At 42.4% G+C, this 20,369-nt stretch overlaps 1 protein-coding gene and 1 long non-coding RNA gene across 4 annotated transcripts in view; one reads left to right on the top strand and one right to left on the bottom strand.

Annotated features, from left to right (window-relative positions):
* Window positions 1-20,369, top strand: part of PDE4DIP (phosphodiesterase 4D interacting protein) — a 207,029-nt gene that overhangs the window by 31,554 nt on the left and 155,106 nt on the right. The window contains exon 1 of one of the 2 annotated variants that reach the window (XM_045896835.3): window positions 2,358-2,413. The exons of the other annotated variant lie outside the window; for it this stretch is intronic. Coding sequence (XP_045752791.2) covers window positions 2,394-2,413 — 20 coding nt within the window. The 5' untranslated portion in view covers window positions 2,358-2,393. Of the gene's footprint in view, window positions 1-2,357; window positions 2,414-20,369 lie in introns of those variants that run through there. 2 annotated transcript variants of the gene reach the window in all.
* Window positions 8,410-20,369, bottom strand: part of LOC123859196 (uncharacterized) — a 30,994-nt gene continuing 19,034 nt past the window's right edge. Inside the window, exons 2-4 of one of the 2 annotated variants that reach the window (XR_010410754.1) lie at window positions 13,011-13,286; window positions 8,987-9,210; window positions 8,410-8,676 (exon numbers count right to left, since the gene is read on the bottom strand). This is a non-coding gene — a long non-coding RNA (uncharacterized LOC123859196). The remainder of the gene's footprint in view (window positions 8,677-8,986; window positions 9,211-13,010; window positions 13,287-20,369) is intronic. The other variant, XR_006794377.2, reaches the window with a different exon arrangement.

The following is a 20,369-nucleotide window of genomic DNA, read 5'->3' as shown; positions in this document are numbered from 1 at the left end:
CATAACTTATGTCTAGGCTGTTATTATAGTTATAGAAATAGATATGTAATATGTGTAGATAATGACTAGATGGAACGTAGAGAAATTTAAAGTTGTGTTGGCGGAGTGGATATATGGGTGAATATTTTGTTTGACAATCTAACCAAAAACTTTGTTCTTTTGACAATAAACGTAATCCAGAAAACAACAATGAAATCTCTCTTTTTAAGAACATACTCTTGGGTGTGTAAGAGAGAGTCAGTGTTTTGGGTTAAAAGATACACTTTAAAAAGAGAACTGAAAGAAATTGCAACAAACATTTAACATTGATTATCTCTGGGTATTATGGGTAGTTTACTTTCTATATACTTCTTTTTGTATTTTTCAACTGTTTACAATGAATGTACTATGAATTTTGTAAAAACATGATTTAAAAATAAACCGGCATATTTTCTAGCTTCACTTCTGAGACCCCATAGTTCATGCAGCTAATGCTATCACTTCTTGAATGCAGCATATGTCTTGCTGTAAATACAGTTCCTCTCCAAACTCAGTAGCCCATAATTTGATTTGAGACAGAACTAAATATAGTGCCAACTTTGGTATGGAGGATGGAAAACTGACTCTCCTAGCCCTTTTTTGCTTGTTTTTTTTTTTTTTGCAGCAGGAGATTCTTTTCAGGACAGGTAGCCTGTAAGCCTTGTCTCGGGTCAAACTGGGCCTTAAAATGTTTCCTGAAAACATTCTAAGCTCAGGAGCAGTGTGGCCTTAGGTCCAAGCTAAATGCTACGGTTTGGGGATTCTAGATTAGGGGCCTATTAGATGGTTCCAATAAACCCTCAAATGTTTTATTATTATCCTGCCCTCCCCACCCCCTATTCTGTGCTGATAATTAGAGAAATTTATCCAAAACATAGTAGGCAGAATGACACCTCCAAGAATACCGGCTCCCCACAGTTTCACCAATTCTCAGGCATGCCGGGGCCCTTCCTGAGTTAAACTCCTAGGATACCTAAAAGAATCAGTTCACTGTAGAGACATCTTGTTGGCGTTATTTTCAGAAATTTAGAGAGTAGATGTCTGGGGTCACACCATGGAGAAGACAACCTGTATCAGAGCCTTAGCAGAGACTTTGAGCTTTTGGGGGTCTCAATTCTATCATCTCTGAAATAAGTATAACCAAATCAAACATTGCCACATGTGGGCACTATAAAGCTTTGTGCAAATTAAAAAAGGTCATTGGTAACGCTAATACTAACAGTGATCGTGTCACTTACTAAAAAGGTTTTACTTTAGAGCTAAAAAGGAGCTTGGGGCAGTAAGCACTTTAATTATAGCATGTCTGACTTGTTTAAACTTCATCCCATAAACAGATGGTACAGAGTCTCAGGCAGTGCCGTCACCAAAGGGCCCTTTTCCATGATCTTAGAATAATTAAGGAGGAGATTCTAGTTCTGTCGGCTACTGTCTTGAAGCTTCTCCAGAGTTCTGGGAAGTTCAGGAACCCTCTGCCCCCTTTGAAGCTACATGAAGCATAGTTGCCTCTGTGCTTGGGAAACTGAAGGCAGAAGATGTAGAACAGGATAAAACCAGGGGCTAACCGAGGTGGAGGCAGCGAACAAGGCTGCAAGGTTTCGAGGAAGGTTCCTGCCCCCCGTTTAATGGTGAGACTGACATGTCCGATCTCTGGGAAAATAACGTCACGTCCGATGACCATTTGGGGTGTGCATCTGCATTCAGCCAGGACTGCACCGAAAACCCTCCTAGACCCCGGCTCCCTCTCCGGGTTTACCTGTGGGTGGGGTGATGCAGGCACACGAGAGGGCCTTCTCTCCAAATTCTCCCGACAGTTAGTTGGGTTTCTTTTACAGCGCCCCTCAGTGGGACGGGGGAGGAACGAAGGGGCTTGGTAGGGCGCCCTCTGAGCCCTCTGCCCTCGCGCCCACATCATCCCGGCGGGGAGGCGTGTCACCTGGGCTGGCTGGGCCCCAGCACACTGGCTGCCGGGAGCCCCGCCTCCGCTCGCGGGTGACAGCTCAGCTGGTGCCGAGCAACTCGTGCCAGCCAGTCGTGGCTCAGCCTGGGAGCGGGCGCGCGCCCCGCAGGGCTGCCTCTGGCCCCAGTTCCCCGAACGGCTCCGGGCGCCGCTCCGCTCCACGTCCCGCTTCCTACTGAGAACAGTCCCTCCCTTGTGCCCGTCGCTCCGCTCGCCGGAGGTTCGGCCACGTCAAATCGGTTTTCTCAAAAAGCAGGGGGCCGAGCGCTCTCTTCGCCAACACAGAAAGAAGGAGCTGGGGAGGGAAAAGCTGCCGCTCCCGGCGCTGGAGCTTCGTGGGCAAGGGTTCTCGTTTTCCCAGGCTGCTTCCACTCCCGGGTGAGGAGCGCCCTGAGAGTGAGGGGGAAGCGCCTGGAAAATGGAGCAGACGTGGACGAGGTAGGTGAGCCGCTGCTTTCTCCCCGCATTCCGGATGTGGTGCGCCCCCCACCCCAGCCCGGCCCCCTCGCCCGCGCCCCTAAGGAGAAGTCGCCCCTCACCTAGGGGCCTTTGATATCGTCTCTCTCTTTTTAAATGCCTCTCTAATTCCCACTTCTCTTGAGCCTTCTGCACATGTGCTGTTCTCTGGCGTTTTCCTTGCTTAATGGATCTCCCTTCCACCCAGTCTTGGTATTAAAAATAGCCAGCGGGGCTTACCTGGAAGTTTTTGTAGAAATGGTTCTCTGTCTTTTCCCTTTTCCACAGATGAGAAGGATTGGCGTAGGTCATTCTTTAGAGATACCTTTATTTCAGAATTCCTCCTCACCCTGCCACGTTTTCCTTCTCAACCTCATCCTCTACCAGTCACACAAAAGGCAAAGCACTGAGTGAGCAGAGCCCAGCATTGCTCATCTCCAGAGTGTCCAGTTGGAGTGACTTTGGAGGAGGGAAGAAGGAAGGAAGAGACCAGGGTGCCCTTCATTGCCCAGGCTTTTTTAAGACCAGGGTGACAGCAAGCTTTTAGGTCAGATTTTGGAGGTGCCCAATGGAATTGTGTTTTCTCCTTCCCCCTAGTCCTTCCCCTCAATGTACTTTAAAACAGACCTACCCAGGGATAAAAGATAATGTGTTGGGACAAAGACTTCATTTTTGTTTGTCAGGGTTAGGGTGGATAGAGAGGCTGGATTCCAGAGGTGTTTCCATGTTAGATAGTGCTCCATCTCCAGATTTAGCTTTGGTGATTGGAGTGAGGCCAAACGTGTGTGTTGACTCCTAAGAGAAAGCAGACTGACTGTACAGACACAGAAGGGATATTGGGGGCTTAATAGGACTTGTGAAAAAGATCTGGGAGACTTCAGCTGATTGTCCAACGGGACGGGTCTATGTCATGTCAGTGTTAAAGAAATTGAAGCTTGGGGTGTGTTGGTAGACCCATGCTATCTAGATTTACAAGTAATCATTCTACCTTTTGCTCTTTCCTGCTCTTCTTAGGCCTCTCCTAGAGGGCAGTGCTCTGTTGTGAGCCTCACTAATGCAATCAAGAGACACAGGGGATTGAAGACCATACCTTGAGGGGTTACCAAAGGACCTGGGGTTCTTTAGTCTGGGGAAGTGAAGACGGGGCTGGGGTCGGGGTGGATATGGTGGCTTCCTTCAAATATTTGAAGAGCAGTTGGTGGTAGTGAGAATTGATGGATTTGGAATCTCTTAGGAGGACAGAACACATTGTGAGGAGGCAAGTTATGGCTTCGCCTAAGGGAAAAGCTTTCTAACAAGTGACCTACCTGGAGAGTAAATAGATTCCTTGACCCTGAAATTGTTCAAGCAAAGGCTAGATGACCACTTGATGGTAATGAGGGATTCTTGCTCTCTATCAGTGTTGTCCACACTTAAAAAAAAAGATATTGATGTTTTTCTAAACTTTATTTTTAAATGTATATTTAGATTTCAGATAAATTCAGAAATAATTTAGAAAACCACAAATAATATGTTTATAGTTCGATTAATGTCACAAACCAAGTATATCCATGTTAATAGGCATTCAGATCAAGAAAGAGGACACTACCAGCACCCCTGAAGCCCTTGTGACCCAAGAATAACCATTATCCTAACTTCGCACACCATAGATCAGTTTTGCCTGGTTTTGATCCTTATGTCAGTGAAATTATCCACTGTGTACTCTTTTATATCTGGCTTCTTTCATTCCATCTGATGCTTGTGGGATTCTTCCACATTGTTGTGTGTAGGTCATTCATTCTTGCTTCTGGATGGGATTCTACTGTGTGTAACTATATCAAAATTATCCATTCTATTGTTAATGAGCATTTGGGCAATTTCTGGTTTGGGGCTATTATGAATAGGTTGCTATCTATGAACATTCTTGGGCATGTCTTTTGGTGAACATATGTACATATTGCTGTTGGGTGAATGCATAGATGTAGAATTTCTGAGTAATCGGAAATGCATGATCAGCTTCAGTAGATACTGCCAAATAGTTTTCTAAAGTACTTATAAAGAGGATAGACAATGGGCTGAGATACAGTGAAAAAGTGCTCCACATCACTAGTCATCAGGGAAATGCAAATTAGAACCACAATGCCATACATTGTATACATATTGGAAGAGCCGAAATGAAAAAGACAGAAAATACCAAATGTTGGTGAGGTGGAAGAGTCAGAATGTTCATGGGTGTTTTTTGTTGTTGTCGTTGTTATTTTTTGGTTTTTGGGGTTTTTTGCCCTTATTCACAGTAAGAAATGTATTTACATTACAACCAGGTATACTCCCATACATAACTGAAACAAGAGTTTCATGTAACAATACTTAACCTTACTGTGTGTTTTGTACTCTGATGTTTTCCACCCTAGTCCTTTTCTTTAAAAAGAAAAAAATGCTAGTTTATTTCACCACCTGGTGGATCATAGATGGAAAAATCCTATAATCATATATCATAACTGATGTCTCAGGTGTTTCCTAACTCACAGCTAAGATCAGTTCATAACCATTTATTTTAAATGTGAGAGCCCAGTACAGGCAAAGCACTGTGCTAAATGCTAAGGGTGAAACAATGAATGAGACTGGGTTTCTGCCTTCAAGCATTGTACTTTCTCATTGTCTGTAATTCTAATAGAGGCAGAGGCACACATATGCATGAGAGCACAGGGGAGAAGCACAACTTGAGAAATTCAAAGAATAAAAATTAACTATAAAGCCACTGTTTATTAGGCTTGCCTCTATTAACTTGTGTGCTAATCCCTTCACAGACTTCATTTCACCTAATCCTCACGACCCTATGAGGTACGAGGGAAATGTTATTATAGTCATCATTTTAAGACAAGAAAAATTGAACTTCAGAGACATTAAATAATGTGCCCAGGGAACACACACAGCTGAGAAAGAAATATAGCCTGGAGTTGAGTTTTGCTGGTGATTCAGTTTCTGAGTTGGTTCTGGAGCTGGCTCCTTATCCTGAAGCTTATGAATAGCTTATGAATAAGTTTAAGACTGTGATTCTATTCCCAAGTTTCATTCTTGGCAGCTCTTGGAAAGCTTCCTCTCTGAAAGGTTCTTCACATGAGCCTCTATACCCTTTATCTTGCTCAGTCTATCCACGAAGGACAGGGTGCTGAGTATTTGAGTTCTCAAAGTAAAATATCCCCGACTGCTATCTGTGCATCATCTGCCCTGCTAGAGGTCAACTGGAGTGTTTTTTCCCAGGGATGTTGCCTGACCATTGCCAGATCCTTTGGTTAAATCATATGGGGAGAACATCATTGGTTCTGGAATAGCAAATTTCCTATGAATACACCGGCCTTACAAAAAAGCTGGTTTGGTCACTAATCAAGCCCATATCCATGAATAAGGTAAGAGTTATCAAAGGAATAAGCTCATGGAGATGATGAGGAACCTGATGATGAGGATAATTTTGCTCATCTTGTAAGTCTCGTATCTATCAGGCAAACAGCTTCTACAGCTCTGAATTTTTAGCATTCACTTACCAGAACTAGCAACTCATTAAAGAAGAGTGTGTATTTCAAATTCCTTATCTGGACTAGCAACTCACCGAAGAGTGTGTATTTCAGATTCCTTAGATTGTATTAGTTTCTTTTTGCTGCTGAAACAAATTCCCACGAATTTAGTGGTTGAAAACAACACAAATGTATTATCTTGCAGTTCTGGAGGTCAGAAGTCTGGAAATTGGTCTTCTAGGCTAAAGGGAAGATGTCTGCAGGAGTATGTTCCTCCTGGAGGCTCTAGGGAGGAATCTAGTCCTTGCCTTTTCCGGCTTTAGAGGCTGTCCACATTGCTTGATCCATGGCCCCTTTCCAGCAATGGCAATACTCCAGTCTCTGCTCCCTTGTCTCCTCTCCTCTTCTAATTCTGACTCTCCCGTGTTATCTCTTACAAGAACCCTTGTAATTACTTTGGGCCCAACTGGATAATCTGGGATAATCCCGCTATCTCAAAATCCTTAATCTCATCTGAAAGTCTCTTTTGCCATGTAAAGTGGCACACTGACAGGTTCCGGAGAATAGGAATGTGGACTTCTTTGGAGGGCCATTATCCAGCCTACCACACTATGAAATGCGGGAAAAGTCATTACTAATTCTCTTCCCCTTTTGGGGCGGAAATGCTCTTGTTTGTAGCACGTGGAAAAGCTGAGTAAAAGTCAGGCAAATCATACGTGAACCTTAGTCAACTTCCCTAAACAAATAACTCAAGGAAAAGTGAACTTGAACTATTTAAACGCTACCTATAAGATTGAAGGTTAGGAAAGGAATTTAATAGTCTGTTTTGTGTTGTTTTATGTAACCTTGTAATTTAATTTAACACAATGCAAGCGATGATTGTATTTGCCTGCTGTGGCTATGCAAACTTGGAGAAGGGAAGGAACAGTCAAGAAAAATAGTGGTTCAGTCTCAAAATTCAAAAAATTTGATTTTGTTTCTTCTCCCCCACATAAAGTGAGTTCAGCCTTCAAGTAAGACAAGAAGCCCATTTATCATGGTTATTTTGCACTTAAATGATCCCCATTGATAGCTTATTTGCATTTATTCTGCCCTGTATTAACGTTTAGCTTAACGCTACATTCACGCCTTCTTAACTGTAGAGGAAGCAGAGACATTTAATTCTCTTTGAATTCATGGTAAGTTGGCAGAGTGTCCTGTTTACTAATACATAGTTACAACCAGAAATCGCATTTCTCCCCATTTTGTAGATGCGGCAGTTGAGGCCAGAGAGGTCAGTTAGGCCCCAGGGCATGAAGGTCTGGTTGAGTCCAGTACCTTTGCCCACTGTGCCGATGCTGCTGCTTTGCATACAGCACTTTTTTATTAGGAAAATGCTCTTTCTCATAATTCTATTATTGAAACATCTTTGGTCTTTGAATTTCCCTTTTAACATTCAGCACTTCCAGCAATTAATTTCCTGCATTTGGGGAAGGAAAAATTTCTGCCTTCGAAACTCTGATCTACTTTTAAATAGGCCTCTACTGGGGCGCCTGGGTGGCTCAGTCGTTAAGCGTCTGCCTTCGGCTCAGGTCATGGTCCCAGGGTCCTGGGATCCAGTCCCGCGTCGGACTCCCTGCTCCGCGGGAAGCCTGCTTCTGCCTCTCCCACTCCCCCTGCTTGTGTTCCGTCTCTCGCTGTGTCTCTCTTTGTCAAATAAATAAAACCTTTTAAAAAAAATAGGCCTGGGCGCCTGGGTGGCTCAGTTGGTTGGGCGTCTGCCTTCGGCTCAGGTCATGATCCTGGAGTCCCGGGGTCGAGTCCCGCATCGGGCTCCCTGCTCGGCGGGGAGTCTGCTTCTCCCTCCGACCCTCCCCCCTTTCATGCTCTCTCTCCCCCTCAAATAAATAAATAAAATCTTTAAAAAAAATAGGCCTATACTTGGATTTTGGCTTGTGGAATTTATCTCGATCAGTGCTTTCATCCCCGCTTGCTTATTTCCGGTGTGCTAGATCAGACTGGATACCCCTGCCGCGCTTCTTTCAGCTTACGTGCTAAGGGTGGATTTCAGATACATTGAGAAGACTGGGAAGGGGTCATTTTGTCTCTGAAAGGATAAACTGGGTGACTCTCATCATAGCGCCCTCTCCATTCTAGTTGGCTCAGGGATAATTTATACAAAACTGTGTGGAGCCTCCATCCATTCAGCGGATGCCCTGGGACACTACTCCTGTTGAAATTAACCCGATTTTATAAATAAAATTCCAAAATAAGCTCGGAACATTCCACAAGTTGTCTCTGGCAAAAATCCAAGTAGCGTTTAAAGTTAGAAAAAGTCCAGAATAAAAGAGATCTCATGATGACCCAAGGTGGCTCTACCCAATTCTATTTTAAAACATTCAAATATACTGAGGACTTGTTTTCCTCAGTCTCAGAAAATCTTCTGAGTTCTGTGGTCAGCAAGACAAACTTGATCTGAATTTTTTTTTCTCATGATGAAGCACTTTATTATTCATAGACTATTCATCATCATCATCATCATCATCATCACAACTATAAGTAGTATTTTCATGGCACATTAATAGTTTCTAATACATTTTCCCTTAATGAGTCTCATTATCTCCAGTCCTCTTCTGCTTGTTCCACTCTCCAGAAACTTCTTTCTCCTTGGCTTCTCCAATGCCATCTAGGGACAGTAGCCACTGGTATCTTTTCTTCATGGCCAAGGTGGAAGGAGTATGAAGAAGCAGTAACTACTGACATAGAAAGCATTGACTGACAAAGAAAATCGAATAATTTTTAGCATTTCACACAGTGGAAGAATGTATTTATTTTACATGTCATAATGTGGAATATTGTTATTCATGATGTAGAATATGTGGAAATATACTACTTTACTCTGTCATTCCCTTATACTGAAGTCTTTAGGGTTCCAGTTTTTAACTATTATAAATAATACGTGATAAACATCTAGGTACATAAAGCATCTTCTTCCATAAGATTATTTTTGAACGATAGATGTTCAGAAGTAGGATAACTGTATCAAACATTTATAGTTGTTGAATATGTGTTGCAAATTGCTTACCGTTTAGACTCCTATAACTTGTAGAAATATAGAGGATATTTTGGCTCAATTTAACCATCTTTTTCAAGACCCGAGTCACTATATTGTAGAAGGGGAAGTGTCATAAAGTGACATAAAGTGATGTATCCCAGGTGAATCAGTAGCAACATCCCAACTTCTACTCCTCTACAGAGTAAAATGCTTCACTTTTGCTCTTAATATCTGTTACCATCTTGGAGTGTTATCTGAAATGGTAATAAACAGAAAATTTTAATAAAATTTTAAAATTTTAATAAGAAAGTAAAAGTGGATATAAATTACATCAAAATTACGCATACAAGGGAGCCTGGGTGGCTCTGTCGGTTAAGCATCCGACTCTTGATTTCAGCTCAGGTCATGATCTCAGGGTCCTGAGGTTGAGCCCCACGTTAGGCTCTGTGCTCAGTGGGGAGTCTGCTTGAAGATTTTTCCCTCTCCCTTGCCCCTCCCTGCCACACACATGCTCTCTCTCTAAAATAAATAAATAAACCTTTAAGAAAAAATTTTCTCTCCCTCTCCCTGTGCGCCTCCCCCTTCAAAAAAAGAAATATCAAATCATTAAAACAATTTAAAAAAATTATCCATACATATTAGGATGTCTATTGCAAGGAGAGGAAAAAAGAAAATAGATGCTGTATTTGGTGATCGGATTATGGGCAACATCGTTTATATGCTGCCTTAAACCTCAGTCAGTATGTTTTTACAGCAGGAAGAAATTTACATTAGTGTGTATCAAGTGACAACTTATAAAGTTTGGAACTGAGTTCGTCTGACAATGCTTCTTCTGTGTATTACTTAGAGATTTCCAGGTTATTGGCACCAGGGGAACAGTGTTATTGCCAGACCACCTAAGGAGCTGGTTGTAGAGTGTCATTTTACTCTTCTGAGCTAAAATTATTATGTGGGCCTTCCTATACCAGCTGTTCCCACCTACACACCTAGCCTTGCCTTTGCTAGGATAGATTTACCCTTCAAAGATTAGTTTTAGTATTACCTCCTTTTGGAATTATTTTTGGAACCTAATTCTGGGTGTTTTCTGTAGTCAGAGCATGCTGTCTGCCATTGCTTGCAGCTAGCTAGTTGGTTTACGTGGTATTTTCCATTCTCTAAGCTTATTGGAAGAAAGGACTTTTGTTGTTTGTCTCTGAATCTTCAGCATCTAACATTGTTTCTAGCACTTAGAAGATCCTCAATTTAGAACTTTCTAAAGAGCATTCCCCACAAGGCTGATATGAACATCTGTTTGGTAGGTGTCTCCCTATTATGGAATGGATACAGCAGATTACCAAAGCTTGATGACACTATATATTCAAATTGCATTTATTTGTTGTTTAAGTTATATGCATCAAATTCCTGTTATGATCTAGACTTTTTAAATGCTAGCGAAATGATAGTGAATGATATAAAAACCCTGCCTGCAAGTGGCTGATGTTCCAGAAGGGTCACTAGACAGGAGTGTATATTACTATTCTGCCTGGACCTCACACTTCCTTTCTTCCAGTCCACTTCCACACACCCTCAGCAAGCCAGCTTTGCAGCTCATCCTCCCTCCAAAGTCTCCACCCTTAGGATCCTTAACTCTGAGTTTGTGTTTCCTGACCATAAGGTCAAATCCCCCCATCTCCTCATTGTTTCTGAATATTCAGTTCACCTTATCGCTTACTACAGTTCCTCTATCTTTCAGGCCACCTACTCTGTCCCTCTCCCTGCTGAGCCTGGACCTCAGGGGCAGCCCTTTCAATTGCTCTCAACACTGCTTCAGAGTCTCTTACTGCCTTAACATTCCCCAAACCTTGGTCACCCTCGGTCAGTTTTATTATCCTCTAGGAGTCTATAATCTTTGTTTTATTTTTTTTAATTTATTTTCTTTGGTTGAAGTGAAATTGACATACGATATCATGTTAGTTTCAGGCGTACATCATACTAATTCAATATTTTTGTACGTTATGAAATGATCCCCATCGTAGGTCTAGTTACCATCTGTCACCATACAGAATTATTATTGTATTATTGACTCTATTTCTTATGCTGTACCTTACATCCCCATGACTTACTTATTTTATAACTGGAATTTTGTACTTCCTAAATCTCTTCATCTATTTCACTGATACCTTCAACCCCTCCCTACCTCTGGTAACCAACAGTTTATTTTCTGTATATATGAGTCTGTTTCTGTTTTGTGTGTTTATTTTATTTTTTTGATTTCATCTTTAAATGAAGTAATACAATATTTGTCTTTCTCTGTCTGACTTATTTCCCTTAGCATAATACCCTCTAGGTCCACCCATGTTGTCATGAATGGCAAGATTTTGTTCTTTTTTATAGCTGAGTGATATCCATTGTATATATATGCCACATCTTCTTTATTCATTCTTCTATTGATGAATACTTAACTTGCTTCCATATCTTGGCTACTGTAAATAATGCTGCAGTGAACACAGGGGTGCATATATCTCTTCAAATTGTCTTCAGGTAACTACTCAGAAGTGGGAATCCTAGATCATATGATGGTTCTATTTTTTTTTTTTTTTAAGTAGAGCTTAAAAAAAGTAGAGCTCCAGCATGGAGCTCAACGTAGGGCCTGAACTCACAACCCTGAGATCAAGACCTAAGGTGAGATCAAGAGTGGATGCTTACTTGACTGAGCCACCCAGGTACCCCAGTAGCTCTATTTTTAATTTTGTAAGGAACCTCCATACTCTCTTCCGTAGTGGCTACACCAATTTATATTCCCACCAACAGTGCACAAGGGTTCCTTTTATAAGCTTTTTAAATTACATTATAGAACCATACTGAAAAAGAAGACTCTAGATTCATTCTTTTTATTTCTAGCAGATCTATAACGTTAAGAAATTCCCCTCCTCCTCCCCTTACGTGCCTCCTCTGCTCTCCTCCCCTGACTGTTCCCCTAAAAAAATGCATTCTTCAAAACCTTTGATTTCAATAATATAAATAAAATCAAGATACAAAGTTGCACATGCAATGTTATTTCTATTTTGTGGAATTCTCACAGGTATATGAACTGAAGAACAACTGAAAGTAAATACATTAAAAATCTTTGTCGAGGGGGGCGCCTGGGTGGCTCAGTCGTTAAGCATCTGCCTTCGGCTCAGGTTATGATCCCAGGGTCCTGGGATCGAGCCCCACATCAGGCTCCTTGCTCGTTGGGGAGCCTGCTTCTCCCTCTCCCACTCTCCCTGCTTGTGTTCCCTCTCTCGCTGTCTGTCTCTCTGTCAAATAAATAAATAAAATCTTAAAAAAAAAATCTTTGTCAAGGGGGGCGCCTGGGTGGCTCAGTCGTTAAGCGTCTGCCTTTGGCTCAGGTCATGATCCCAGGGTCCTGGGCTACAGTCCCACATTGGGCTCCTTGCTCAGCAGGGAGTTTGCTTCTCCCTCTGCCTGCTTGTCCCCCTGCTCATGCACTCTCTCTCTCTCAAATAAATAAATAAAATCTTTAAGAAAAAATCTTTGTCAATGTTACCTTTAAGTGGTAGCGTTTTTTATTACTTTTCTGTATACATTTTTCTCCTTTCCAAAATTTTCTAGAAGGAGCATGTCATTCTTTTTAAATCATTAAAAATAGATGCAATAAAGAAAGGAAACAGTAAAAGATTATGTGAATAAAAGGTAGGTAGATACAGGAAAAAAATATCTATCTCTTGATGCTTGGTCTAGGGCTCCGAGATGGACTGTGCCAACTGCCTTGGCATACCACAGTGCCTTGTGAATAGTGGTTGTTAATGAAGACTGAGGACTACAGAATGCATTGCCAGGACCAAAAATCAAAAGCACAAGCTAAGTTTGAGAAGTGGGTGGAGAGACCATATACCATCTCCCGGTGATGTGACTGAATTTGAAGCAGATTATTTTTCACGTCTCTTTTGAAAGAGTGATTATCAGTGTCTTAGCTGATTTAGGGCATAGGGAAGAGAATTTATTAGATATTTGGGCATCTGATAACCTCATGGGGCAAAGTGAGAAAAAGAATTACTTGAACTTCCTTTACCTTTTTGTGGCATTAAGTGGTTTGTTTCTCTGAACCTTGATGGATAAGAGCAAGAAACATAATGTTCATTCCTTTTAGGCCGAAGACTTAGTACAAGAGCAAAGAAGGTGATAAAACATGGATCAGTTGTCGCAGATGCACAATGATGCTTGTAGCTCTCCGTAGCTGTTGAGGACTTAGTGGCGCTTCGGAAAACTGTCTGCCAGAGTTCCATTTGGCCGTGGTCACTCGCAGTGGGTAGAGTCTGTTGAGTGAAGGGTGTAATTGCAGCCTGTACTGGAGAAGAGTGGAGGTTGTTGTACCAGTGCCAAGTCGGCCCACACGTAGTCGGCATGCAGAGGGACACTCACGAGGGATGCTCTCTCTGTTCTGAGGGGGCTTTGCCAATTAAGCATCCTAGCTTGCAGAGGTTATAATGATAGGTCTTGGGATGAGAAAAAATTATCATCTCCCTGTATTTGTGCTCTGCATCTGTGCCTTCTACCCTATTTGCATGCAAATATGTTTTTGCAGTTCTGGTGCTGAAAGGGGGTGGGCTTTGGTAACATTGGGAGCATAGATGATACACTCCATGTCTCTGTTGGCAAGAGAAAAAGAAGATCTGAGAAGTCTCAGAGCTTGTTCACTATGGGCCTGTCCCGTTTTGATTGTGTCTGTCCCATCACTTCTTCTGCCTTTTAGTTTCTTCCCTTTGTCTGTTAGGGATGGTGGCAAGGGTTAGCACAGAAGACGTGCAGGGAAGGTATGAACATTTAGAGAGATTTGGGTAAAGATAGGGAAGTATAAAATGATGGATGACTCACTTTTCAGGATAGGACCTATAAAAAAACTCATACTAGCCACTTCCCTTTTAGGATTTTAATTCATTTGTCACATGGCATCTATTACACCAGTATTCAAATACTCAAGTGTGAGCTGTGTCCAGCCGGGATGGACATCTCAAAAAACAAGTTTGTGTCTGGATTTGAGTCTAAATCCAATCTTGACAGAGCATCACTGTCCACCCTCCCTCTCCGCTCAGATTCTCAGGGGTCACTTCCCTGCAGTCAAGCCAGGTACAGAGGAAGCTTCCGGTAAAGGCGTAGGTAGAAATAAGACATATTGGAAAGAGTAAAGGTTTGGAGTCAAGTGCCGTTTTCAAGTTCAGGCTTGACACCAGCTAGTGTATGATCTTGGGCAAGTCACTTCATCCTCCTAGGCCCCTTGTTTCCTCATCTGTGACACAGGACCTAGTGGACAGGATTTTGTGAAGACTGAATGAGGTGCTGCCTGGAAAGCATTGGGCATTTAATGAATTCTGGTGACAGCATTGGTGGTGGGTGGTGGTGGTTGTCCACAGTAATGATGGACATTTAATGCAAGATTGGTGCTGAGGGGAATTCCACTGGAAGAGAACATGTTGAACTGTGAAGGCAGGCACAGGCAGTCCAGAGATGGTCACCTGTAGACGTCTCTGTTCCTAAGCTGCCACTGCTCGTGAAACCCTATCATTTAAAAGTTCTCAGAGCCAGAACTTCACACATTAGAGAAAGTAGGCCACAGTTCTTCTCCTTCCAACCCTTTTCTATTTGCAAGTGTTCAATGTGGATACAAATAAAAAATATAAAAAATTGGGGCACCTGGGTAGCTCAGTCGTTAAGCGTCTGCCTTTGGCTCAGGTCATGATCCCAGGGTCCTGGGATCGAGCCCCGTGTTGGGCTCCCTGCTCAGCGGGAAGCCTGCTTCTCCCTCTCCCACTCCCCCTGCTTGTGTTCCCTCTCTCGCTGTGTCTCTCTCTGTCAAATAAATAAATAAAATCTTTAAAAAATATGTATATAAAAAATTGACTCTGAACATCAGAAAGGTTTCTTTGGACCAGAATTTAGTTACTTATGTCAAATGCGCTTTAAGAACATAGGAATTAGGGGTGCCTGAGTGGCTCAGTCAGTTAAGCATCTGCCTTCAGCTCAGGTCATGATCCCAGGGTCCTGGGATCAAGCCCCACATCGGGCTCCCTGCTCAGCAGGGAACCTGCTTCTCCCTCTGCCCCCGCCGGCCCCCCTGCTCGTGCTTTCTCTCACTCTCTCTCAAATAAATAAATGAAATCTTTTTTTTAAAAAAAGAATATAAGAATTAGAATGGAATGTGTGTTTGGTTCAGTGTCTAGTGCTGAGCAAACTTCAACAACCTTCCTGTCACACCACATAATCCCCACTGTTTGAGGAGGTCAGACTGAACCTAATCTCTTACACTGTTTATCTTTTTTTGAGGGCTTCATTGAAGGGCAGTGTAAATTGCATCAAAATACATTCTCTTTTTTAAAAAATAAAAATTAAACTGTTAGGGGTGCTTGGGTGGCTCAGTCGGTTAAGTGTCCAACTCTTTTTTTTTTTTTAAAGATTTTATTTATTTATTTGAGAGAGAGGATGAGAGGAGAGAGAGAGCACATGAGAGGCGGGAGGGTCAGAGGGAGAAGCAGACTCCCTGCCGAGCAAGGAGCCCGATGCGGGACTCGATCCAGGGACTCCAGGATCATGACCTGAGCCGAAGGCAGTAGCTTAACCAACTGAGCCACCCAGGCACCCAAGTGTCCAACTCTTGATCTCAGCTTAGGTCTTGATCTTGGGGTCATGAGTTCAAGCCCTGAATTGGGCTCCATGCTAGGTGTGGAGCCTAGTTAAAAAAAAAAAAAAATTAACCTTTTGGTATAAAATAGTAAAAAAAGAAAAAAGGCAGATATTCACATGTATTTTCTACTATCCTAAACCTCCATCCTTATCTCTTGTGCAGATTCTCTTCTAGTCCATATCTAGAGGCATTTTTACTATGGTACAAATCTTAGTCCTCTTCCTTCTTTGCTTGACATTTTAAATCGTCTTTGGGGGTTCTAAGTAGTTAGACAAAGCTAATGTGTTGAACAGGGAAATGCAAATGAAGAACCAGTTTGCACCCTTGACTTCCCTTAATACTCCTACCTGAGGGTTAGAGCTTAGAGAAGGAAGGTTTGAGGAGAGGGAAAGGTAAAAACATTGCCTGGGGTGGGGGGCAGGTCCTGGGGGCAGTTTGTGCTTACTCAGGTGGACAAAATTAATTGGTATCTCATTTATGTTCTGAAATCCCTGTTTTAAATCTCATTATTCTTGTAATTATCTCTTTGAATGCCATCTGCCTTCCCCAGTAGACTCTGAGCACCTTGATGATGGAGTATATTTCTTTTTCATCTTTATGTTTCCAGGGCTTGCCATATAAGCCACTTCTCAATAAATGTTTATGAAAAGGAATGGAAAAAAACCTAAGAACGTCAATCATGGCCCAGGTTTTTGCTCTAAGTACTGCTATAGCAGATTGTTTTTTCCCCTCCTGAGTTTTTGTTTATGACCCAAAAAACTCTATAAAAATAAGTCTGAAAGATAGAAAAATGCCTCCAAGAGATGGCCTTTGTCCACAGGCTTACAGATCTTAAGCAAGAGTGGTGGTAAGTGATGAAGGAGGGGCCCAAACTGTGTGGCGCTCCAACAACCTAAGTGGATGTGACTGCCCTGGGGAGAGGACCTGAAAATAACCGTCCCTTTGGGAGTTTGCACACTCATCAGGGAAGAAATATCCCTCGGTTAAAAATTTTAATAAGTGAAACCAAGGAGAAGAAAGTACTGGGGACTAGGCAGACATCAGCTCCTCAGACATGGTTTGGGGGGTGACTTTGGTCCTGGGATACCACCATCTCATACTGTTTAAAGATTTGTTGCACAACCTGCTTTGTAATGTAAAGTTGTGTGGTTGCCATCTTGCCATTGCTCGTGAATAATACAGTCCGATAACATGATCCATTCTTCTCAGTCCACAAATTAAACAGACCAAAATACAAGGCTATAACACCAAATGTGTAGTTTGCAAAGGAAGGCCAATGGGTGCCCTATAGAAACTCTCTCTCTGAAGGCTCCATCGTAGTGTTGCCCTTTGGTAAAAGGAGGACCCACGTTTCTACCCCCTCCCCACAATGTTAGGAGAGAATAGACAAGTGGCACCACTCTGCTGCTTACATTTTGGAAAGGAGCTATGTCAGGGTGGCCATTTTCGAGCAAAGCAAAATTGAGTGCTTGGATATTCCTGACATAATTGAAACTGCTATAGTTAGGAAATTACTGGAAAAAAAATCATCAGAGCACAGTTTGACAGCAACAGAGTAGCAGAGTGTAGCAGATGGCTTTGGGAAAGTCAATTATTTTCTGATTAGTCTCAACCTAATCACCCTGGAAAACTGTAGGAAAAACTAGTAATATGGGATATTGAATGTTGATGTGCTGTTTGAGTCCAATATCTTCTTAGCTACTTATCAGCAAATCAAGAGAGCATGGGCAAGATACCATGCAGCAATAAATGGGCGAACAGCTTGTGGGTGGGTTGTACTTGGAAAATGCTTGGTTCTTCAAATTAAGCAAGAGAGTGGCTTGGCAAAATTTAGAATTTACCATCCTATATTACTGCTTCACAAAGCCGTGGGCGTGTGTGTGTGGGGCCTAGCTAGCTTGGAGTCTGTCTCTAGTATACGTCAGTTCTCTTTGCACTTTGCACAATCAGATGTTGTCACAAATTGAAATCCCCTAGACATATACCCTGTGTTTCTTCACTATGAGCCCCTTCCCTGGGGGAGCATCAGATTCCTTCCCAACCTTTTGGAACAGATGATGAGCCCCACTCTTGGGCAATAAGGGAGGGAACTTGAGCTGTTAATAGAGTTAAAGTGATTTTTAAAAATCTCCTGAGACTGTAAGTATGTCCATTAACTCAGTACCCATCCAAAGTGACCTCTCTATCCTTCCACTTATTGATTCACAATGGGCAGACAGCTAGCTCAGAGTGGGTGTGGGTGGGCTGGAGAAGATGAAGTATCTCATGGGGCCTGTATGCTCTGCGTTGTTGTAACCTGCTCCTGATCTATAATGTGGAATCTTCAGAGCAAAGAGGATTGATTGAGATCATGTCTGGAAAGTTCCCCAGATCCTTGGAAATTGTTAAAATGAGTTTTATAGTTAAGCATCTATTGGAATAGAATTGCATAATTACTGTGAGGGACCTTAGAAAAATCTGTGCATTTCTTTTACAAATATTTGAGGAAACTGAAGCGCAAGAGGTAAAAGTGATTTATGAACCAATTTTAGTAGTTTATCATCATAGATTAGTGAATTGCATGCTGAAGCAATCAGGTTACTCAAGACTGTGAGTTTTTTTCCTTTTATTTGAGTGTGGTTGACACACAATGTTACATTAGTTTCAGGTATATAACAGTGGCAAGTTTAGGTATTGTCATCATTCTATGTTCATCACAAGTGTAGCTACTCTCTGTCACCATACATCGCTATTATAATATCATTGACTATATTCCCTGTGCTGTACCTTTTCTCCTCCTGACTTATTCATTCTATGGCTGGAAGCCTGTGTCTGCCACTCCTTTTCACCCATTTTTCCCAACCCCTACCCCCTGGCAACCATCAGTTTTCTCTCTGTATTTGTAGGTCTGATTCTGCATTTTGTTTCTCTATTCATTTGGGTTTTTGTTTTTTTTTAATTGCACATATGAGTGAAATCATATGGTATTTGTCTTTCTCAGTCAGTCTTATTTCACTTAACAGAATATCCTTTAGGTCCATCCCTGTTGTCTCAAATGGCATGACCTCATCCTTTTATGGCTGCATAATTTTCCATTGTGTATATATACACATATTCCTTATCCATTCTCAAAACTATGCATTAAAGCAGAAATGAAATTCTGTCTGCACTTGATCTATACCACGGTGACAGTCTCAGAGACCTACACGGAGCCAGGCGGGTATCATAAGTGGGTGTGCAAGTTAGGACTACAAAGATAGGGAGGATAAGGACTGTGACAAACTGGAGATCATGTGTTTGTTCTGTTGAAAGGCAGCAGGTTATCCCCCTAGGTGGGAAGGCAGGCCCAGTGTTGCTAGACCCATTCATTTTCTAAGAGAAGTTAGAAGTAGGTCATCCTTGTGCCGACCAAATGAAAACATGTTGGCTAGGCTGGATTTGGCCTAGGGAGTGACCATGTTGCTGATGGCAGATGCACAGTTACCTACCTAAGTCTGCAGGCTGAGGAAAAAAGAATCCATTCAGTGGCTGAATAGCAGCAGCTAAGTGCAAGTTTTCTCCCCACAAATCTTTCAACACATTGCTCTGGCTGATGGCTTCAACATCCTTCCCCTACTTTAGCTCAACAGAGGGGGATTCGTAAGCGCTACCATCATCTCTTTAATTGTTCTACTCTCAGGGAACATTTTTAATGGGAAGTAGAGAAGCGAAAGAGGCAGATGACCTGGAAGAACCACAAGCTGTTGATCTGCTTTCGAATAATAAAAACCACCAGGTGGTGTGTGTAGTCCAATGTGCCTTGCCTGGTAGTTTGATGTCCATCTGGAACTTAACAAAGTGAAGATTCATGCCAGCATCCAGGCCTGAGGCCCAGAAGGAAGAACAACAATTTCTAAACAAATGCAAGTCTCTCTTCCGCCTCCCTGTGAATGTGTTCTGGCTTTTAAAAAGAGAAGCCCTCTAAATCTCTGGCTACAGAATTCTTTTTGGAACGACTAACTGGGTATACCCAAGAGGTTTTTTGTTTTTGTTTTTGTTTTTTTAAGATTTTTATTTATTTATTTAACAGAGAAAGAGACAGCAAGAGCAGGAACACAAGCAGGGGGAGTGGGAGAGGGAGAAGCAGGCCTTCCGCCGAGCAGGGAGCCCGATGCGGGGCTCGATCCCAGGACCCTGGGATCATGACCTGAGCCGAAGGCAGATGCTCAACGACTGAGCCACCCAGGCGCCCGGTGTACCCAAGAGTTTAAGGAATAAACTAAATGTTGAAAGCATCTCTCTGTAGGATTATTCGGCTCTCTGTTTCTGCCTTCCCCACCCAGTCCGTTGTCAAAACAGTAGCCAGCCCATTTAAAACATTCATCACTCAGTTCAGCTCTCCTTTTGACTCACAAGATTCTAGTGGCTAAATTCTTCTCAATGGCCTGAAAGGCCTTATATGCTCTGACCCCTGCATAGCCTTCCCATTACTTCCTTGACCTTACCTCCTACTACTTCCTCACTATGTGCTCACTCTCTCTGCCCAGACATACTGGCCTCCTTTCTGCTCCCAAACACTTTGGCATGCTCCCTCCTGTGAGCCTTTGCATTTGATGTTCTCTGCTTAGAAGACTCTTTCCCCAAATACCCCCATGACTATCCTATTGCTTCTCAGAGAAACATTGCCTACTGAAAATTGCAATCCCTTCCTCTTCCCTGTACCTCCAGCACTCCCTCTCCCCATTCCCTACTTCAATGTTTTATAGTACTTGTCCCCAATTACTCTACACAGTT

This window comes from Mirounga angustirostris, unplaced genomic scaffold (genome assembly GCF_029215605.1).
Source record: "Mirounga angustirostris isolate CCGP_5_RB_7025 unplaced genomic scaffold, mMirAng1.0.hap1 SCAF_4, whole genome shotgun sequence".
Lineage (NCBI taxonomy): Eukaryota > Metazoa > Chordata > Mammalia > Carnivora > Phocidae > Mirounga > Mirounga angustirostris.
The sequence above is the reverse complement of the archived record's forward strand: the minus strand, read 5'-3'. Positions and strand labels throughout refer to the sequence as shown.